Source organism: Bubalus kerabau, chromosome 7, assembly GCF_029407905.1.
Source record: "Bubalus kerabau isolate K-KA32 ecotype Philippines breed swamp buffalo chromosome 7, PCC_UOA_SB_1v2, whole genome shotgun sequence".
NCBI lineage: Eukaryota > Metazoa > Chordata > Mammalia > Artiodactyla > Bovidae > Bubalus > Bubalus kerabau.
The window spans coordinates 97,343,460-97,362,264 of record NC_073630.1 but is presented as its reverse complement, the minus strand read 5'-3'; the positions used below and the strand labels follow the sequence as shown (position 1 = coordinate 97,362,264).

The following is an 18,805-nucleotide window of genomic DNA, read 5'->3' as shown; positions in this document are numbered from 1 at the left end:
AGAAAGTTAAAAAAGACTTAAAACTTGAAAAGTATACTTGAAGTTAGAAACCTACTCTGTGTAAGTCTAGAAACCTACTCTGTGATAGTCTATTCATAATTAGGTGATAGGTGTCATGCAGAAAAAAATTTTTCAAGGTCATAAACATTTAAGAAAAACAGGTTTAAACAAAATTTAAAATATTTAAATATCAGGATTCACTAGAATTCTAGAATCTTCAATATACAATATGAAAGCTTCTCTAAAGTGTTTGGTCATAGAACCCTTTTTATGAGAATTGCTGCTTAGTGCCATGGGGCCCCATGACTCCTGAGCAGAGCTGAGGAACTGGTCTTCTTAGATGTTCTATTCAACTCTATTTCCTCACAGATTACTGACTATAATAATTGATGTTATATAAGAAAACTAAAGAATTTATCCGTTCTTTGTTTTCTTCTTCCAAGCCTTCTCTTGATGCTAGTATAATTGTTCCTTAAAATGATAATAAAACTAATATTTTACAAACATCTTTCAAACTCACATATTAATTACACAAATGTTGGTTAAATATAATATTAAAGAAACTGGGCTATGACTGTTATGCTCCTAACATAGATCCCTTAGGATACCAGGAATCTATCATAGTGACACTTCTTTTGCTCAGTAACTTTAAAAAGAAAAATCTGTCTTTGTGAATCCCAAGTGCCTATTTATTGTTCTTACAAATCCCACATAGCTTCAAGGTAAAAAATTTGACGCTCTCCTTCTGCAGCTATATTCAGAAGAACACATTATTACATGCCTATTAGGAATTACATGAAAGTTTTGAGAAAATACGGATTGTCACAATAAGTATATAGCATCCCAAGGTGACAACTTTGAAACAATATTCACTTCAATATATGAGAGCCAACTATTAAAAATTAGACTCAGTTGTGTTCTTTGAACTTTCTGTATTTCCTAAACAATCAGCATGTATGATTTTGATAACTGCATAAAGTACAATAAATATTATTTTGGAAAGCTGGTCACATAACCACTTTTTTTAATGGATGAAAATACATGCAGCTTATATCTAAGAGTCAGAGTGTTTAAGATACTGTGAAGATTCACATGGAGCTGACAACTCATATGAAGTTGTTCTAAACATACTTACTCCAGGTTTTAGAAATCAATTTTATATACAACCTGAGAAAAGAGCTTCATAGTTTTGGAGTGTGGGTGGTGGTGCAGAGAAGGAAGTCCCCAGTACTTCAGTCAATGGACTAAACATTAAAGATCTTCCCTTTCTAAGCACCTCCTTATAGTTTATCCCACAATATTGCTTTACTTCTTGTCAGAGACATAAAATCAACTGTGGAGCAAGAACAATATTCTATACGAGAAGAGAATTTAAAAAAGAATGAATATAAGTACATGTATAACTGAATCACTTTAATATACACCTGAAACTATCAAAACATTGTAAATCAACTATATTCCAATAAAATTAAAATAGTTAGAAAAAAATAGAAGTTCCAGGAGGCTAGTGACGGAGTGAGCAGGCTACCTGTGGCCATGGGCCCTGGTGACCCAGCTGTGTACTTAAAAAGCACGCCATGCTGTGGAGGCTTCCGAAGCTCAAAGAGGAGCTCTTCAGGCACTGTCTCCGTGTCTCGTACTACCAGCCGAAGTTCTGTAGTCAGGAGAATAGAGCATGGTGAGCTGTGGATGTTAGCAACTCTATACTCCGCGTACAGTAAAGCCCCAGGCCAGGCTGGAAGCCATGTTGTGGGAAACCCTACGGTTACAAGAAGACACTAAACTGAATCGACCACAAAAGAGAGAAAACGTAATACAGCCAATTCACAAATTGTAAGTAAGTCCAAGAGTTTACTTGAGTCAGTAGTTCCAAATGTAGAACACCTTTTTTCTCCCATACAAATGAGGGAATGGCGGTCCACATAAAGGTCAGTCCTGACTGACTAGGTAGGTTTCCTCCATAAAATACTCATGGAAGTTGTTTCTGCTTATTATTGTTTCTTCCCTTCTCCTTTCTCTGAATCTATAGAGGAGCCAGCTTATTTCAATAATGGTTGCTCTGGCCATCACATCACAAGAGAAGGAGTGGGTCAGAAGGGACAGTTACCTTTATATCTATGACTTGCTAATAAGTTGAATGCTAATTCACTTTAGGCCAATACTGACATGTAGAAACTGGATAAGGATGAATAAGAACACACCTTACAAAAATCAAAATATCCACTCTTCCCTTTTCAGACATTCTTGGTAAAAGAATACACTTCTAAAGAGTAAGTATACTAATAGGTAAATAAAATCACATGTAAAACACCTGGGTCAACTCTAGCTCTTCACAACTTCTGAAGGTTATTGTGATCTGCCAACTCCTGTTACTTTTCACTTTCTCAGTAGAAAACAAGAGCAGCCATTGAAACCATTTCCCTCACGTCTCTTCTCTGCTCTCTGTTACTTTATATTTTAGTGATAGCAACAAATCAAACTCCTGGAGGCTGGAAAATGAATTCCGTGTTGTATTCCATCACTGAGCACTGGCCTCTGAAGGGTTTATTTCCGTCTCTCTGTTGCTTCCATTTGCATGGAAATGGCCAAAGGGACTGCTATGGCTGAGAAAGCATGCAACTTCTGGAAGAGAAAGTCACTACTTTTTGGTAACCATGAAGAGGTTTAAACAGGGACTCTTAGTGACATATGGTTCCATCTTCATAGCCATTTTCTTGCAGGTTCTCAGTTCTTACCTATAGACGTGCTGCCTCCTGGGCTGACCACAAGCAGAGGAGCTGTGACCTGGAACACTGGTGGGTACTGATCTGTGCGAAGTAAGTGAATGGTGAGGGCCATCTCTGGACTTGTCTGCTCTCCATCAGAAACTAGAAAAGACACACACACACACACACACACACAGAGGCATAAATCACCTTGTAGTCTGGTCACCTTTACGCAAGTTCTATAACCTTGGAGCTAAAAGTTTTTTTTTATAGTATCTTAAGACTCTGAAGAGATGCTTACAAATGGAAAGAGTAAGGCAGTGAGTGAAGATACTGTGAGCTATTCTACAAAGCTCTTTCTACTGAATAACAAAGAGGCTAAAGGACCATAATAACAGTCATTTTAAGAAGCAACTTTCACAACAAGGTGATATTGATAAATGTTCAGTTCAGTTCAGTTGCTCAGTCGTGTCCGACTCTTTGCAACCCCATGAATTGCAGCATGCCAGGCCTCCCTGTCCATCACCAACTCCTGAAGTTCACTCAAACTCATGTCCATCGAGTCGGTGATGCCATCCAGCAGTCTCATCCTCTGTCATCCCCTTTTCCTCCTGCCCCCAATCCCTCCCAGCATCAGGGTCTTTTCCAATGGGTCAACTCTTTGCATGAGGTGGCCAAAGTACTGGAGTTTCAGATTTAGTATCAGTCCTTCCAAAGAACACCCAGGACTGATCTTTAGAATGGACTGGTTGGATCTCCTTGCAGTCCAAGGGACTCTCAAGAGTCTTCTCCAACACCACAGTTCAAAAGCATCAATTCTTCGGTGCTCAGCCTTCTTCACAGTCCAACTCTCACATCCATACATGACCACTGGAAAAATCATAGCCTTGACTAGACAGACCTTTGTTGGCAAAGTAATGTCTCTGCTTTTGAATATGTTATCTAGGTTGGTCATAACTTTCCTTCCAAGGAGTAAGCGTCTTTTAATTTCATGGCTGCAGTCACCATCTGCAGTGATTTTGGAGCCCCAAAAAATAAAGTCTGACACTGTTTCCACTGTTTCCCCATCTATTTCCCATGAAGTGATGGGACCAGATGCCATGATCTTCATTTTCTGAATGTTGAGCTTTAAGCCAACTTTTTCACTCTCCTCTTTCACTTTCATCAAGAGGCTTTTGAGTTCCTCTTCACTTTCTGCCATAAGGGTGGTGTCATCTGCATATCTGAGGTTATTGATATTTCTCCCGACAATCTTGACTCCAGCTTGTGCTTCTTCCAGTCCAGCGTTTCTCATGATGTACTCTGTATAGAAGTTAAATAAGCAGGGTGACAATATACAGCCTTGACGTACTCCTTTTCCTATTTGGAACCAGTCTGTTGTTCCATGTCCAGTTCTAACTGTTGCTTCCTGACCTGCATATAGGTTTCTCTAGAGGCAGGTCAGGTGGTCTGGTATTCCCATCTCTTGAAGAATTTTCAAATATGCACTCATAGGTAATGCCGATAAAAGCTTTTATTTTTTAAATTACTGTAGATTTAATTTATTCTTCCAGTGTTCCAGAGAAATACATTTTCAAGAAAACTCTTTTAGAAATAACTTGTCTATGTCTCATCAGAAAATAATTTTTTAAAAGGATAGAAATGTCTACACAAGTAATTCTAATGGTATTTGTTTGGAAGTAAGCAGACCCATTTTTACCTGGTCATTATGCCCAATGCAATACGTGGAAGACATCCTTGTGAATAAAGCAGTGACCTTAGTATTTTATTTGGATTACCCGAGGCATCCAAGTGAGAGCTGATCCCTGGAGGGAAATGAAAGCAGAGTTGCCAGACCCTTGATTCTTGTTTCTGTTTTTCCATACCCCACATGCCTTCCCTTCTCTAAAAGTCAGGTTTGTAGGAACATCTGCACCACTGACTCATCAATGGGTTTATCTGCAGTGCCTACTGAAAAAGCTGCACTGTTGATACTTTAAATGCATGGTCTGCTTATACATGGGTTCATTACAAGAAATGTTTTACTTTTCTACTTTCTCCTGGACTTAGTAACAAGTCAGTGAGAATTTGACCTCTACTTCAGCCAAGTAAAACATCACTTGAAAGTGAAGTTGCTCATTCATGTCCGACTCTTTGTGACCTCATGGACTGTAGCCTACCAGGCTCCTCTGTCCATGGGATTTTCCAAGAAATAGTACTGGAGTGGATTGCCATTTCCTTCTCCAGGGGATCTTCCCAAACCAGGGATTGAACCTGGGTCTCCCGCATTGTAGACAGATGCTTTACCGTCTGAACCACCAGGGAAGTTCTAAAGCATCACTTATTGACTCCTGCCAATAAGTACATACAGGTTTTAGATTTGTCTTTTCCTTGAGAACACAACTAAAAGATATGGTTGGATTTTACAAGGCCTGTTCCATGTCCTTAGAGAAGTCCAGAAAAAGCCCTCCTGAAGGACAGACGATATTATCCCTGGGAGAACGACGGTTTTATGACTGGTCGTTTGGTCAAATGTCAAACGTCTTGCATCTGCTTCTTTGAGTTCAGTCTTTCGTGCTCTCTGGATGGTCAGAGATAGGGATCAATGATTCTTCTTTTTTTTTTTTTCTTAATGTTTCCTCTATTTTTCTTTAGATTTTTATGTGGACCATTTTTTTTTAAGTATTTACTGAATTTGTTACAATATTGCTTCTGATTTATGTTCTGGTGTTTTGGCCATACGGGATCTTAGCTCCCTGACCAGGGATCAAACCCTCACCCCCTGCACTGGAAGGTGAAGTCCTAAACATTGGACCACCAGGGAAGCCCTGGGACCAATGACTCTTAATTTTTGGGAGCTTGAGGACAAGCGAACCAACTTTTCCATAAATTTCAGTGGATTCAGGATTCTCTGAAGTGCTTGGAATCTAAGAAGGCCTTTTGTTAAATAAAAATAAATAATTGCAAAATACAATATTTTAATGTTTTACATTGATTTTTTTTTTTGAAGTGAGGAGCACCTTTGGGAGCATTCACCATCCTTACCCTACAGAAGAGGAGGAAAGACCAAAAACTTACACAGCTTTGGTCATATCACTCAACTATCCGAGTGACCAAGGTATATCCTTGCCTCTATAAGTAAAGGGAGGAAAGTTATTTTTTAGTACAAATTTGTGAATGTTTGGTCTCTCAGTCACATCTGACTGTTTGTGACCCTATGAACTGTAGTCCACTAGCTCCTCTGTCCATAGGATTTCTCAAGGAAGAATACTGGAGTGCATTGCCATTTCCTCCTCAAAGGGGATTCTCCCTACCCAGGGATCGAACTCACGTCTCTTGCGTCTCCTGCATTGGCAGGCAGATTCCTTACCACCAAGTCATGTGGAAAGCCTAGTACAAATTACATAACAACAAAATATACCATGATGGCCCAGGGCTTAGCAAGCAAACATAAGAAATTACAATCAAAATGTTAATTGCATGTCTAACCCTCTCTTTAAGCAACCTTTTTGATTTCTCTGAGAAATAGTCAAATTGTTTCTTGTCTCATACTTTTTAGATTGGCTTTTGCACTAAAGGTCTACACAAAAAATCTGCACACAGATGGTTCCAGCACCTTTATTCATAATGGCCCAAACTTGGAAGGACTCAAAATGTCCTTTAGCAGGTGAATGGATAAATAAACTATGGTTCAGCTAGACAATGGAATATCACTCAACACTAAAATAAATGAGCTACCAAGCTATGAAAAGACATGGAGGAATCTTAAATGCATATTACTAAGGGAAAGAAGCCAGTCTAAAAAGTATGAATTCAACTATATGATATTCTGAAAAGGGTAAAACCATGGAAGGCAATAAAAAGAATAGTGTTTGCGAAAGGTGGGAGGTAGGGGTTGCAGGAGGGGCATAGGCAAAGCACAGAAAAATTTTAGGGCACTACAGTATCAACTCTGTACTATACAATGATGGATAAACACCATACATTGGTCTAAACCCATAGGATGCAAAATAACAAGAGTGAACTCTGGAGTAAACTCGACTTTAGGTGATTATGTGTCAATGCTGATTTATCCTTGGTGAAAAGTGTACCATTCTAGTGACTGATGCTGACAACTGGAGAGGCTAAGCTATGCACGTACTGGGGCAGGGGGCACAGGGAAAATGTCTATACCTTCCTTTCAATTTTGTTGTAAACCCAAAACTGCTCTAAAAAAAAAATTGTCTAAAATAAAAATTTTTAAAAATCACTGAACAGTAAAATAAAGGAACCTCAGGCAGAAACAAGATAAATTAATTTAAGGTCAGCCCAAGGTCTATTTTCTTTACTCTGTATAATAGGTTCATGCATCATTTAACTTAAAGTCTTGGGGAAGTTAATAGTTAACCCCTTCACCTATTCAAGCTTTCATATTAGTATTGAGGCTTAAAATCTAAACTGGCACACTTCCATGATACTTGTGTATTTTTCATGACCAGAACACATACAGACCAGACTAAACACAGAAAAGTCAGAAACTTATATTACAATCCTGGTTGTACTGTTTACCAAGTATAGACACATGAGCAGATAACTACTATAATGATCCTTAGTTTTCTCAGCTTTAAAATGCTAAAATAAAACCTATATTTACAATATTGCTATAAGGCTTAAATACAAGTAATACTGCAAATTGTTTAATAATCAAGAAGTCTAGAAATGAGCCGACAATGGGTTCTTTTCAACAATGACACAATACTAGAAAAAGAAATAAAAGGTGTCCAAATCAGAATAAAAGAAAACTGTCAGTATTTGCAGATGAAATATTATATATAGAAAACCTTAAAGACTTCACCAAAAAACTGAGAGAATGAATAAATTCAGTAAAGTTCAGGATACAAAATTAATACACAAAAATCTGTTGCATTCTGTACATTAATAACAAACTATTAGAAAAGGAAATTAGGAAAATAACCTTGTTTAGAGTTGTATCAAAAAATTAAAGATGTAGGGATAAATGTATGAAAGGAAGTGAAAGACCTGTAGTATGAAAGCTATATGACACCAATGAAAGAAACTGAAGACACAAATACATGGAAAGATATTTCCTGATCACGAATTAGAAGAATTAATATTGAGCAATACGTGGACTGTGAACTTCCAGATGTTCAAGCTGGTTTTAGAAAAGGCAGAGGAACCAGAGATCAAATTGCCAACATCCACTGGATCATAAAAAAAACAAGAGAGTTCCAGAAAAACATCTATTTCTGCTTTACTGACTATGCCAAAGCCTTTGACTGTGTGGATCACAATCAACTGTGGAAAATTCTGAAAGAGATGGGAATATCAGACTATCTGACCTACCTCTTGAGAAACCTGTATGCAGGTCAGGAAGCAACAGTTAGAACTGGACATGGAACAACAGACTGGTTCCAAATTGGGAAAGGAGTACGTCAGGCTGTATATTGTCACCCTGCTTATTTAACTTCTATGCAGAGTACATCATGAGAAACGCTGGGCTGGAAGAAGCACGAGCTGGAATCAAGATTGCCAGGAGAAATATCAATAACCTCAGATATGCAGATGATACCACCCTTATGGCACAAAGTTAAGAGGAACTAAAAAGCCTCTTGATGAAAGTGAAAGAGGAGAGTGGAAAAGTTGGCTTAAAGCTCAACATTCAGAAAACGAAGATCATGGCATCTGGTCCCATCACTTCATGGGAAATAGATGGGGAAACAGTGGAAACAGTGTCAGACTTTATTTTTTTGGGCTCCAAAATCACTGCAGATGGTGACTAGAGACATGAAATTAAAAGACGCTTACTCCTTGGAAGGAAAGTTATGACCAACCTAGATAGCATATTCAAAAGCAGAGACATTATTTTGCCAACAAAGGTTTATCTAGTCAAGGCTATGGTTTTTCCAGTGGTCATGTATGAATGTGAGAGTTGGACTGTGAAGAAAGCTGAGTGCTGAATAATTGATGCTTTTGAACTGTGGTGTTGGAGAAGACTCTTGAGAGTCCCTTGGACTGCAAGGAGATCCAACCAGTCCATTCTGAAGGAGATCAGCCCTGGGATTTCTTTGGAAGGAATGATGCTAAAGCTGAAACTCCAGTACTTTGGCCACCTCATGCGAAGAGTTGACTCATTGGAAAAGACTCTGATGCTGGGAGGGATTGGGGGCAGGAGGAGAAGGGGATGACAGAGGATGAGATGGCTGGATGGCATCACTGACTTGATGGACATGAGTTTGAGTGAACTGTGGGAGTTCGTGATGGACAGGAAGGCCTGGCGTGCTGTAATTCATGGAGTTGCAAAGAGTCGGACACGACTGAGCGACTGAACTGAACTGAATATTGTCAAAAAGTGGTTCCCCTGGAGGGTCTTCATACATTTTGCTTTGAGGTTGCAAAAAATTAGACAAAACTTAGAAATTGAACAACAACAATATGATTATTATAATCATTAATAATATCATTTGGCATATTTCAAAGTTTCTAAGAGAATAAAGTTAAAGTTTTTATCACAGGAAAAACATTTACTAACTTTACATGGTGACAGATGTTAACTAGACTTATTGTAATGGTCATTTCACAGTATATATAAATATCACTCATTATGTTGTACACCTGAAATGTTACACATCAACTATATATTTTACATTCATACATATACATCAATTAAATCTCAAAAAATAATAAAAAGTAAAAAAAAAAAAAACAATGATGGAAGACTAAATTTACTGTTGCTTCAAGTGTGATTTTTTAGCCTTTAAAGAACAAATGAGTATCTGAGAATTTTAGGGAGATGACATTCTCTCTCACCAACATTTAGCCCTACATGAACTGTAATAGGACGTGTGGATGGTTGACTCTCACAAAATAGTCAATCCCAAGGAAACAGCAATGTATCAATGCCAGTTATGCTCAATCACCTCACTCTAGATCTATATGAGAAAGTGTGTCTCTATTTCACATCAGCATGGATGCCACTCTGCTTCTGTTTTTGCTTGTTGGCACTCAGCTTCTATCACACTTTGAACTAAAACTAGGATGCTGAGATCTTTCACACACAGCTATCACAACTCACTCTCTGGGTCACAACACTTTTGCTTCCAGTAGCAAAGCATTCAATGAAAGGCTGTATTTTAGACTATGAAAAGTGAAAATGTTAGTCACTCCTCTTGTCCAACTCCTTTAGACCTCCTGGACTGTAGCCCGCCAGGCTCCTCTGTCCATGGAATTCTTTAGGCAAGAATACTGGAGTGTGTAGCCATTTCCTTCTCCAGGGGATCTTCCTGATCCAGAGATCAAACCAGGGTTTCCTGCATTGCAGACATATTCTTTACCATCTGAGCCACCAGGGAAGCTCATTCATTCATTAGCTGAGCATCATGTAGGGATGATTATAGGCATGCTTCAGAGATATTTCACATTTGGTTCCAGACGACTGCAATAAAGTGAATGCTATAATAAAGCAAGTCACATGAATTTTTTGGCTTCCTAGTGTATATAAAAATTATGTTTACACTACATTGTAGTCTAATAAGTGTGCCATAGCATTATGTTAAGCATTATGCATGTACATTTAAAAATAATGTACATATCTTAATTAGAAAAATAATTTATTGCTAAATATGCTAGCCATCATCTAAGCCTCCAGTGAATTATAATATTTTTTGCTGGTGGAGGACTTTGAATCAATGTTGATGGCTGCTGACTGATCATGGTGGTGGTTGCTGAAGGTTGGGATTGTGGTGGCAATTTCTTAAAATAAGACAAAGAAGTTTGCGGTACTGATTGAGTCTTCCTTTTGCAAAAGATTTCTCTGTAGCACACAATGCTGTTTGACAACATCTTATCCACAGAATATCTTGCAAAATTGGAATCAGTCTTCTCAAACCCTAATGCTGCTTTATCAACTAAGCTTTTTGTAATATTCTAAATCCTTTGTTGTCATTTCAGTAATATTTGCAGCATCTTCAATAGGAGTACATTTAATCTCAAGTGACCACTTTCTTTGCTAATCCATAAGAAACAATTAGAATGAAGATTGCTGGGAGAAATATCAATAATCTCAGATATGCAGATGACACCACCTTTATGGAAGAAAGTGAAGAACTAAAAAGCCTCTTGATGAAAATGAAAGAGGAGAGTGAAAAAGTTGGCTTAAAGCTCAACATTCAGAAAACTAAGATCATGGCATCCGATCCCATCACTTCATGGCAAACAGATGGAGAAATAGTGGAAACAGTGGCAGACTTTATTTTTTTTGGCTCCAAAATCACTGTAGATGGTGACTAGAGCCATGAAATTAAGACACTTACTCCTTGGAAAGAAAATTATGACCAACCTAGGCAGCATATTAAAAAGCAGAGACATTACTTTGCCAACAAAGGTCCATCTAGTCAAGGTTATGGTTTTTCCAATCGTCATGTATGGATGTAAGAGTTGGATTATAAAGAAAGCTGAGTGCCAAAGAATTGATGCTTTTGAACTGTGGTGTTGGAGAAGACTCTTGAGAGTCCCTTGGACTGCAAAGAGATCCAACCAGTCCATCCTAAAGGAAATCAGCCCTGAATATTCATTGGAAGGACTGGTGTTGAAGCTGAAACTCCAATACTTTGGCCACCTGATGTGAAGAGCTGACTCATTTGAAAAGACCCTGATGCTGGGAAAGATTGAAGGTGAGAGGAGAAGGGGACGACAGAAGATAAGATAGTTGGATGCATCACCGACTCAATGGACAGGAGTTTGAGTAAACTCTGGGAATTGGTGATGGACAGGGAGGCCTGGCGTGCTGCAGTCCACAGGGTTGCAAAGAGTTGGACACAACTGAGCGACTGAACTAAACTGAAGAAACAACTCATTCATTTAAGTTTTATCATGAGATAGCAGCATTCAGACATATCTGACACTCCACTTCTGATTTTAGTTCTCTTGTTATTTCCATAGCTGCAGTTACTTCCTCCAGTAAAGTCTCAACCCCCTGAAAGTCATTCAAGAAGGTTGGAATGAACTTTCTTCAAACACCTGTAAATGTTGATATTTTGACCTCTTCCTACAAATGAATGTTCTTAATGACATCTAGAATGGTGAATCCCTTCCAGAAGGTTGTCAATATATTTTGCCCAGATCCATCACAGGAATCCCTATCTATGTTAACCATAGCATCACAAATTGTATATGTTACATAATAAGACGGGAAAGTCAAAATTACTCCTTGATCTATGGGTTGCAGAATGGATGCTATGCTAACAGGCGTGAACACAACATTAATCTCATTGTACATCTCCATCAGAGCTCTTGGGCACCAGATATACTGTCAATAAGAAGCAATATTTTGAAACAAATCATTTATCCCCAAGTAGTAGATCTCAAGACTGAGCTTAAAATATTCAGCAAGCCATGTTGGACACAGATTTGCCGTCATCCAGGCTTTGTTGTTCCATTTATAGAGCACAGATGGAGTAGATTCAGTACCTAATTCTTAAGGGCCCTAGGATTTTTGGAATGGTAAATAAGCATTGGTTTCAATTTAAAGTCACCAGCTGTATTAGCCTTTAACAATACAGCCTGTCCTTTGAAGCCAGGGACTGACTTCTCCTCTATAGCTATGAAAGTCCTAGACAGCATCTTCTTCTAGCGCAAGGCTGTTTCACCTACACTGAAAATTTGTTCTTTAGTGTCACTACCTTCATGAATTAGCCAAGCTAGATCTTCTGGACAACTTGCTGCAGCTTTTATATCAGCACTTGTAGCTTTACCTTGTACTTTCATGTTATTAAGATGGCTTTTTTCCTTAATCCCATGAATCAACCTCTGCTAGCTTCAAACTTTTCTTCTGTAGCTTCTCACCTCTCTTAGCTTTCACAGAATTGAGAGTTAGGATCCTGTACTGGATTAAACTTTAGCTTAAGGGAATGTTGTGGCTGGTTTAATCTTCTACCCAGGCCGTTAAGACTTTTTTTCCTATCAGCAACAAGGCTGCTTTGCTTTCTTATCATTTGTGTGTTCATTGGAGTAGCACTTTTAATTTCCTTCAAGAACTTTTCTGTCGCATTCACAACTTGGCTGTTTGGCACAAGAGACCTAGCTTTTAGCCTATTTTAGCTTTTGACATTCTTTCCTTACTAAGCTTAATTATTTCTAGTTTTTAATTTAAAGTGAGAGATGTGTGACTCCTTTCTTTCACTTGAACACTTAGAGGTCATTGTAGGGTTATTAATTGGTTTAACTTCAATATTGTTGGGTCTCAGGAAATATGGAGGCCCCAAGAGAAGGAGAGCGATGGAGGAATGGCCGGTTGGTGTGACAGACAGAATACAGACAACATTTATTAAGCTTACTGTCTAATATCAGCAAGTTCCTGGTGTCCCCAAAACAATCACAATATTAACATCAAAGATCACCCATCACAGATCACCATAACAAATACAACAATAATGAAAAAGTTTGAAATGTTACAAGAATGATCAAAATGTAATAGAGACAAGAAGTAAGAAATGCTTCTAGAAAAATGGCACTGAAACCCTTATTCTATGCCAGGGTGCCACAAACCTTCAATTTATAAAAAATGCAATATCTGTGAAGCACAAAAAAGTGCAATGAAGTGAGGCAGGCATGTATGTGCCAATCACTATTTTGGGAACTCTATGCATGAGTGCTGGAGAAGGCAATGGCACCCCACTCCAGTACTCTTGCCTGGAAAATCCCATGGTTGGAGGAGCCTGGTGGGCTGCAGTCCATGGGGTCATGAAGAGTCAGACACGACTGAGCGACTTCGCTTTCACTTTTCACTTTCATGCATTGGAGAGGGAAATGGCAACCCACTCCAGTGCTCTTGTCTGGAGAATCCCAGGGACGGGGGAGCCTGGTGGGCTGCCGTCTCTGGGGTCGCACAGAGTCGGACAAAACTGAAGTGACGAAGCAGCAGTAGCAGCATGTGTGTGTGCTAAGTCACTTCAGTCATGTTCGACTCTGTGCAACCCTATGAACTGTAGCCTGTCAGGCTCCTCTGTCCATGGAATTCTCCAGACAAGAATACTGGAGTGGGTTGTCATGCCCTCCTCCAGGGTTTGGAAGCTCTACACATATATAATTATTATTTATTATCCCCATTGATGGATAAGGCATGGAGGCACAGAAAGGTTAAGAAACTTTCATAAAGCAGGCTGAAGCTGAGACAGACTGGATTCAAAGTCTGAGATCTTAACCATTATTACCTCTTTTTAATAAATAATAGAACAAGTTGAAATTGGGCTTAAAGAACACTAAGTTTTCGTACCCTTGGTGGAGCATTTTCCCTGTGAATACGAAGTTGAGCTATCACTATCTAACTAGCATGTGATTATTTTAGAAGAAACTTGTGTTATGTAACTTTTAAATAGCTCTTAGAAAATAGCTAAAGTAACAATGAAGAGAGCAAAAAGAAGGTTTCTTAAAAGATTGTGATTAAAATTTTTACCTGTGAAGTGGAATTTCACCGATTCTGGGAGACCTGAGAGAACAGAAGACAGAAAATCATTATATTGAATATCTGGGGGCCAGAAATGGATGGAAAAAGTAAAATATATTAGGAGAGAAGTTAGAAAAATAAATTATTATGGTTTAAGGGGGGCTTCTCTGATGGCTAAAAGGGCAAAAAAATCTGTCTGCAACCTGGGTTCAATCCCTGGGTCAGTAAGATCCCCTAGGGAATGGATACCCACTCCAGTGTTCTTGCCTCATGAGCAGAGGACTCTGGTGAGCTACAGTCGATGGGGTTTAAGGAAAGATCACCAGATTGTTTGCTAACATTATGTTGAATTTAATGATGCCAATACTAATTTTAAGTAACAAAAAGAACCACAGAGTGGAATAATTTTATATCACAGCAGTTAGAGTGATTTATAATAGATTCATTCGGGCCCCATTTTACCAGTACATAAAATCCTACAAATCGGTGAATGTGGGTAATGTCGTATATCACTGACAAGGCTTGCTGGTGGGTCAGTTTCACTGTAGAATTGAGTGATGCCTGGGACATTGATCTACACACTGTAACAGCGTGAGAGATTTATCTCGTGGCATTTATCCCATAGATTATACAGGATACAACTCTGCTCTCCCTAAAAAGGCTCCAGAAACACAGGTGAATATAGCGGATTTGGAAATAACTTCAACCCGGGCTGACATGTCTTTTTCTCTAATCCCTGAATAACCTGAGTTTCTTGTAAAAAGTAGGTCTTGTAAAGTTGGGGTTAGAGGATCATGAAACATTTTCACTGGCTGTGAGTTATCTAGCTAGTAAACACTGGGGATTAGAGAAGGAAATGGCAACCCACTCCAGTATTTTTGCCTGGGAAAATCCCACAGACAGAGGACTCTGGCGGGTTATAGTCCATGGGGTCACAAGGAGTCGGACATGACTTAGTGACTAAACACACACACAAACACTGAGGACACTTCTTAGAGAAGAGGTTTATCCCAGTGCTTAGGGATTTTCGATCTGAGTTAATTATCTTCTGGACAATTGCATCTATATAAATAATGGCAAATATTACTTTAAAACTTTGCCATAATATAAAATATAACTCTAAAACTATTCAACCCATGTTCAACTTACCATTAGAAATCACCAACTGTTCTGCATGATTCAGGCTACTATACAAAAATAATTCTCTATATTAATTGTGTTGGAAGTGTCAAAGTGTTAGTTGCTCAGTCATGTCCTACTCTTTGCGACCTCATGGCCTGTAGCTCAACAGGCTCCCCTGTCCATGAGATTTCCCAGGCAAGAATACTAGAGTAGGTTGTCATGCCCTCTTCTAGGGGATCTTCCCGACCCAGGCATTGAACCCTGGTGTCCCACATTGCAGGCAGATGCTTTACCTCTGAGCCACAAAGGACATAAACATCTTAGAGATCATAAAGAAACAGGCTTCAAGATTTTTAGAGGCATTCCAAAGCAGAGAAGTGTCAAGGCTGACCAAAAAGTTCATCTGGGCTTTTCCATAAGATGGTGTGGAAAAATCTGAATGAATTTCTTGGCCATCCCAGTATCTAGGGGAAGAGACTTAAAACTTGGCAGCTTTGAATACTCTGTCAAAGGGAGACATAAAGGGGTGGCAAGTATTAAGGCTGTCTTGACATAACGGAAGGGCATACACTTGCTTGAATTAGAAATGGGAGTTATTCTCTTGGCCAACTTTTTCTTTTTTTAAAAGGTATTTTTTGTCAAATCCTGGTTTTAATCCCAAAAGGTGCCTGCATGGAATCCTTCTCACTAGATTCCTCTCACACATGCCCATCTGCCATGGCCTCCTCTTCAAATCCTCTCTCTTCACTGCAGTCAAAGAGTTCCTTATGAAAAGCCAGCCCCCTGTATCTTAAACCTCCACCAGGTTCTTCTTGTTCTTGGGATAAAGCTCCATGTCTCTGCAGGCTCACAGGGCCCCTGCCCTCTCTCTTCCCATCCAGGTTCATCCCCACTCTGCTCAACCCTCCACATTCCAGACACAAAGGCTTTTTTCAGTCCCCAGAAAGTCACATTCTCTCTTTCCCAGGGCCTCTGCACAGGGGTGCATGTCTTTCTTTCCAGAATGTTCTCCTAAGGATCCCAACACACACTCAGCCTAGTTAGCTCCTACCCACCCCTCTACCATCAAGACCTCCCTGAGGCAGCCGCCAGTGGACCCTTAGTCTAGGTCAGACTTGCTATATCCAGTTCCTTATCTTTAGCCTGCGTATCTTAGCCTTCCGAATCTTTTATCTCAGCCTGCGATTGAACATCCCTTACTGAGGGATGAACTTTCTTCCTTATTTTTAGAGCACTTATCTCAGCCTGCAATTAACCTCCCTTAGTGAGAATATTTCTCAAATTTTGTCTCTATACCTAGATCCCCAAACTTGCCAAGATGCCTTTTTTTGCTCACCACTAGCTCTCCAAGGCCTCATTCAGGCCTGGCCATTTAGGAGACACAAAATAAAGATTTATTGAAAGTATGCCATGAAGCTTCACAGAGAGCAGTTTGGGCACCTCAAAATAGAGGGGAATAAAAGCATTACCAGCAAAGGAGAAGGCCCTGATCTCCTGGAGGTGGGGGGCTGCAGTGGGAGGACGGTACATGATGTTGCCCTGGTTAACGTCTTCCTGGGAGAAATACCGGATGGGAGAGTGAGGCTGGTCCCTGTGTTCGATGATGCCTGAAAAGAAAGAGAGTCTGCATGAGCATCAACAGTAATTCTGATGGCTGACAATGATTAGAGACATAAAGCTGCCTTTTCCACTGGTGGAAATCATCCTTCAGGAACAATTGCTCTTGAGTTGTTCTTGGCATACTATTCCCTAGTTATTTAAGAAAGGGGTAAATATGAAACCCAAATACTCTTGCCTAGGATTCGTTGCAGGCTTCCCGGGTAGCTCAGCTGGTAAAGAAATCGCCTGCAATGCAGGAGACCCTGGTTCAATTCTTGGGTTGGGAAATTCCCCTGGAGAAGGGATAGGCTACCCACTCTGGTATTCTTGGGCTTCCCTGGTGGCTCAGATGGTAAAGAATTCATCTACAATGTGGGAGACCTGGGTTCGATCCCTGGGTTGGGAAGATCCCCTGGAGGAATGGCAACCCACTCCAGTATTCTTGCTTGGAGAATCCCAGTGGATAGAGGAACCTGGTGGGCTACAGTCGATGGGGTCACAAAGAGTTGAACACAACTGAGAGACTAAGCACAGCACAGCACAGGATTCATTGCTCACAAACAATAGTAAGATGCGAACTACTGCCCTCTAATGTAGCTTAGACCAGGGAAATCCTCACAAGTCATAGACAATGAACTGTAATTATGAGATTCTCTCAATTAAATTCAAGTTCAAAGGTGAAAGTCACTCCAAAATGGCACAAACCGGTCTCCTGGTGAGTCTGTAAAGACTTTTTTTCAATCCACTTTCTTTCCTTTAGAAACTCCATAGTCTCTGTGATGATTTCTGGCAACAATAACGTGGATCTTGATTATTCAAAGAACTGGATTATCATTAAGTTACAAATGTCTTAGGGGCTGAAGATATATGCCTGTGGTTTTTAAATTCCACAGGTACAGAACTGATGGGCTTTCCTGGTGGTTCAGCTGGTAAAGAATCTACCTGCAATGTGGGAGACCTAGGTTCGATCCCTGTGTTGGGAAGATCCCCTTGGAGAAGGGAATGGCTAACCCACTCCAGTATTCTGGCCTGGAGAATTCATCTGGGTGACCGATAATGCTACTGTAAATATATATATATTTTTTGAAGCTCACAAGGTATTGATATGTAGAAGCACTATGTAAACTTAAAGAAGTCATAAACAGTATTTATTACCTTGGTTAAAAAGAAAGAGGAGGAGTAACTTATCCACGTGAGGGAAAACTGAGTTTGTGTGGGTCAGCCCCCGCTGGGTTGTCTGGCAGAGCTCCTTGTTCTTTGTGGTTATTTGGTGCTAAGTTGTGTCTGACTTTGCAACCCTATGGACTGCAGCATGCCAGGGTCCTCTGTCCTCCACTATCTCCTGGAGTTTGTTCAAATTCATGCTCATTGAGTCGCTGATGCTACCTAACCATCTCATCCTCTGCTGCCCTCTTCTTTTGCCTTCAGTCTTTCCCAGCATCAGGGTCTTTTCCAATGAGTAGACTCTTTGCATCAGGTAGCCAAAGTACTTGAGCATCAGCTTCAGCATCAGTCCTTCCAATGAACATTCAGGGTTGCTTTCCTTTAGGATGGACTGGTTTGATCTCCTTGCAGTCCAAGGGACTCTCAAGAGTCTTTTCCAACACCACAGTTTGAAAGCATCAGTTCTTTGGTGCTCAGTTTTCTTTGCGGTCCAACTCTCACTTCCGTATGCGACTAGTGGAAAAACCACAGCTTTGACTATGTGGACCTTTGTCAGTAAAGTGATACCTCTGCTTTTTAGTACACTGTCTTGGTTTGTCATAGATTTTCTTCCAAGGAACAAGCGTCTTTTAATTTCATGGTTGCAGTCACTATCTGCAGTGATTTTGGAGCCCAAGAAAATAAAGTCTGTCACTGTTTCCATTGTTTCCCCATCTATTTGCCATGAAGTGATGGGACTGTATACCATGATCTTAGTTTGTCCTTAGCACATGCTGACTCTGTTCCACTCTCTCTC

General features: G+C 39.8%; 1 protein-coding gene across 1 annotated transcript in view; it reads right to left on the bottom strand.

Annotated features, from left to right (window-relative positions):
- Window positions 1-18,805, bottom strand: part of FRAS1 (Fraser extracellular matrix complex subunit 1) — a 330,441-nt gene that overhangs the window by 111,531 nt on the left and 200,105 nt on the right. The window contains exons 33-36 of the mRNA XM_055587421.1: window positions 16,716-16,853; window positions 14,134-14,166; window positions 2,736-2,867; window positions 1,529-1,654 (exon numbers count right to left, since the gene is read on the bottom strand). Of these exons, the coding sequence (XP_055443396.1) occupies window positions 1,529-1,654; window positions 2,736-2,867; window positions 14,134-14,166; window positions 16,716-16,853 (429 nt within the window). The remainder of the gene's footprint in view (window positions 1-1,528; window positions 1,655-2,735; window positions 2,868-14,133; window positions 14,167-16,715; window positions 16,854-18,805) is intronic.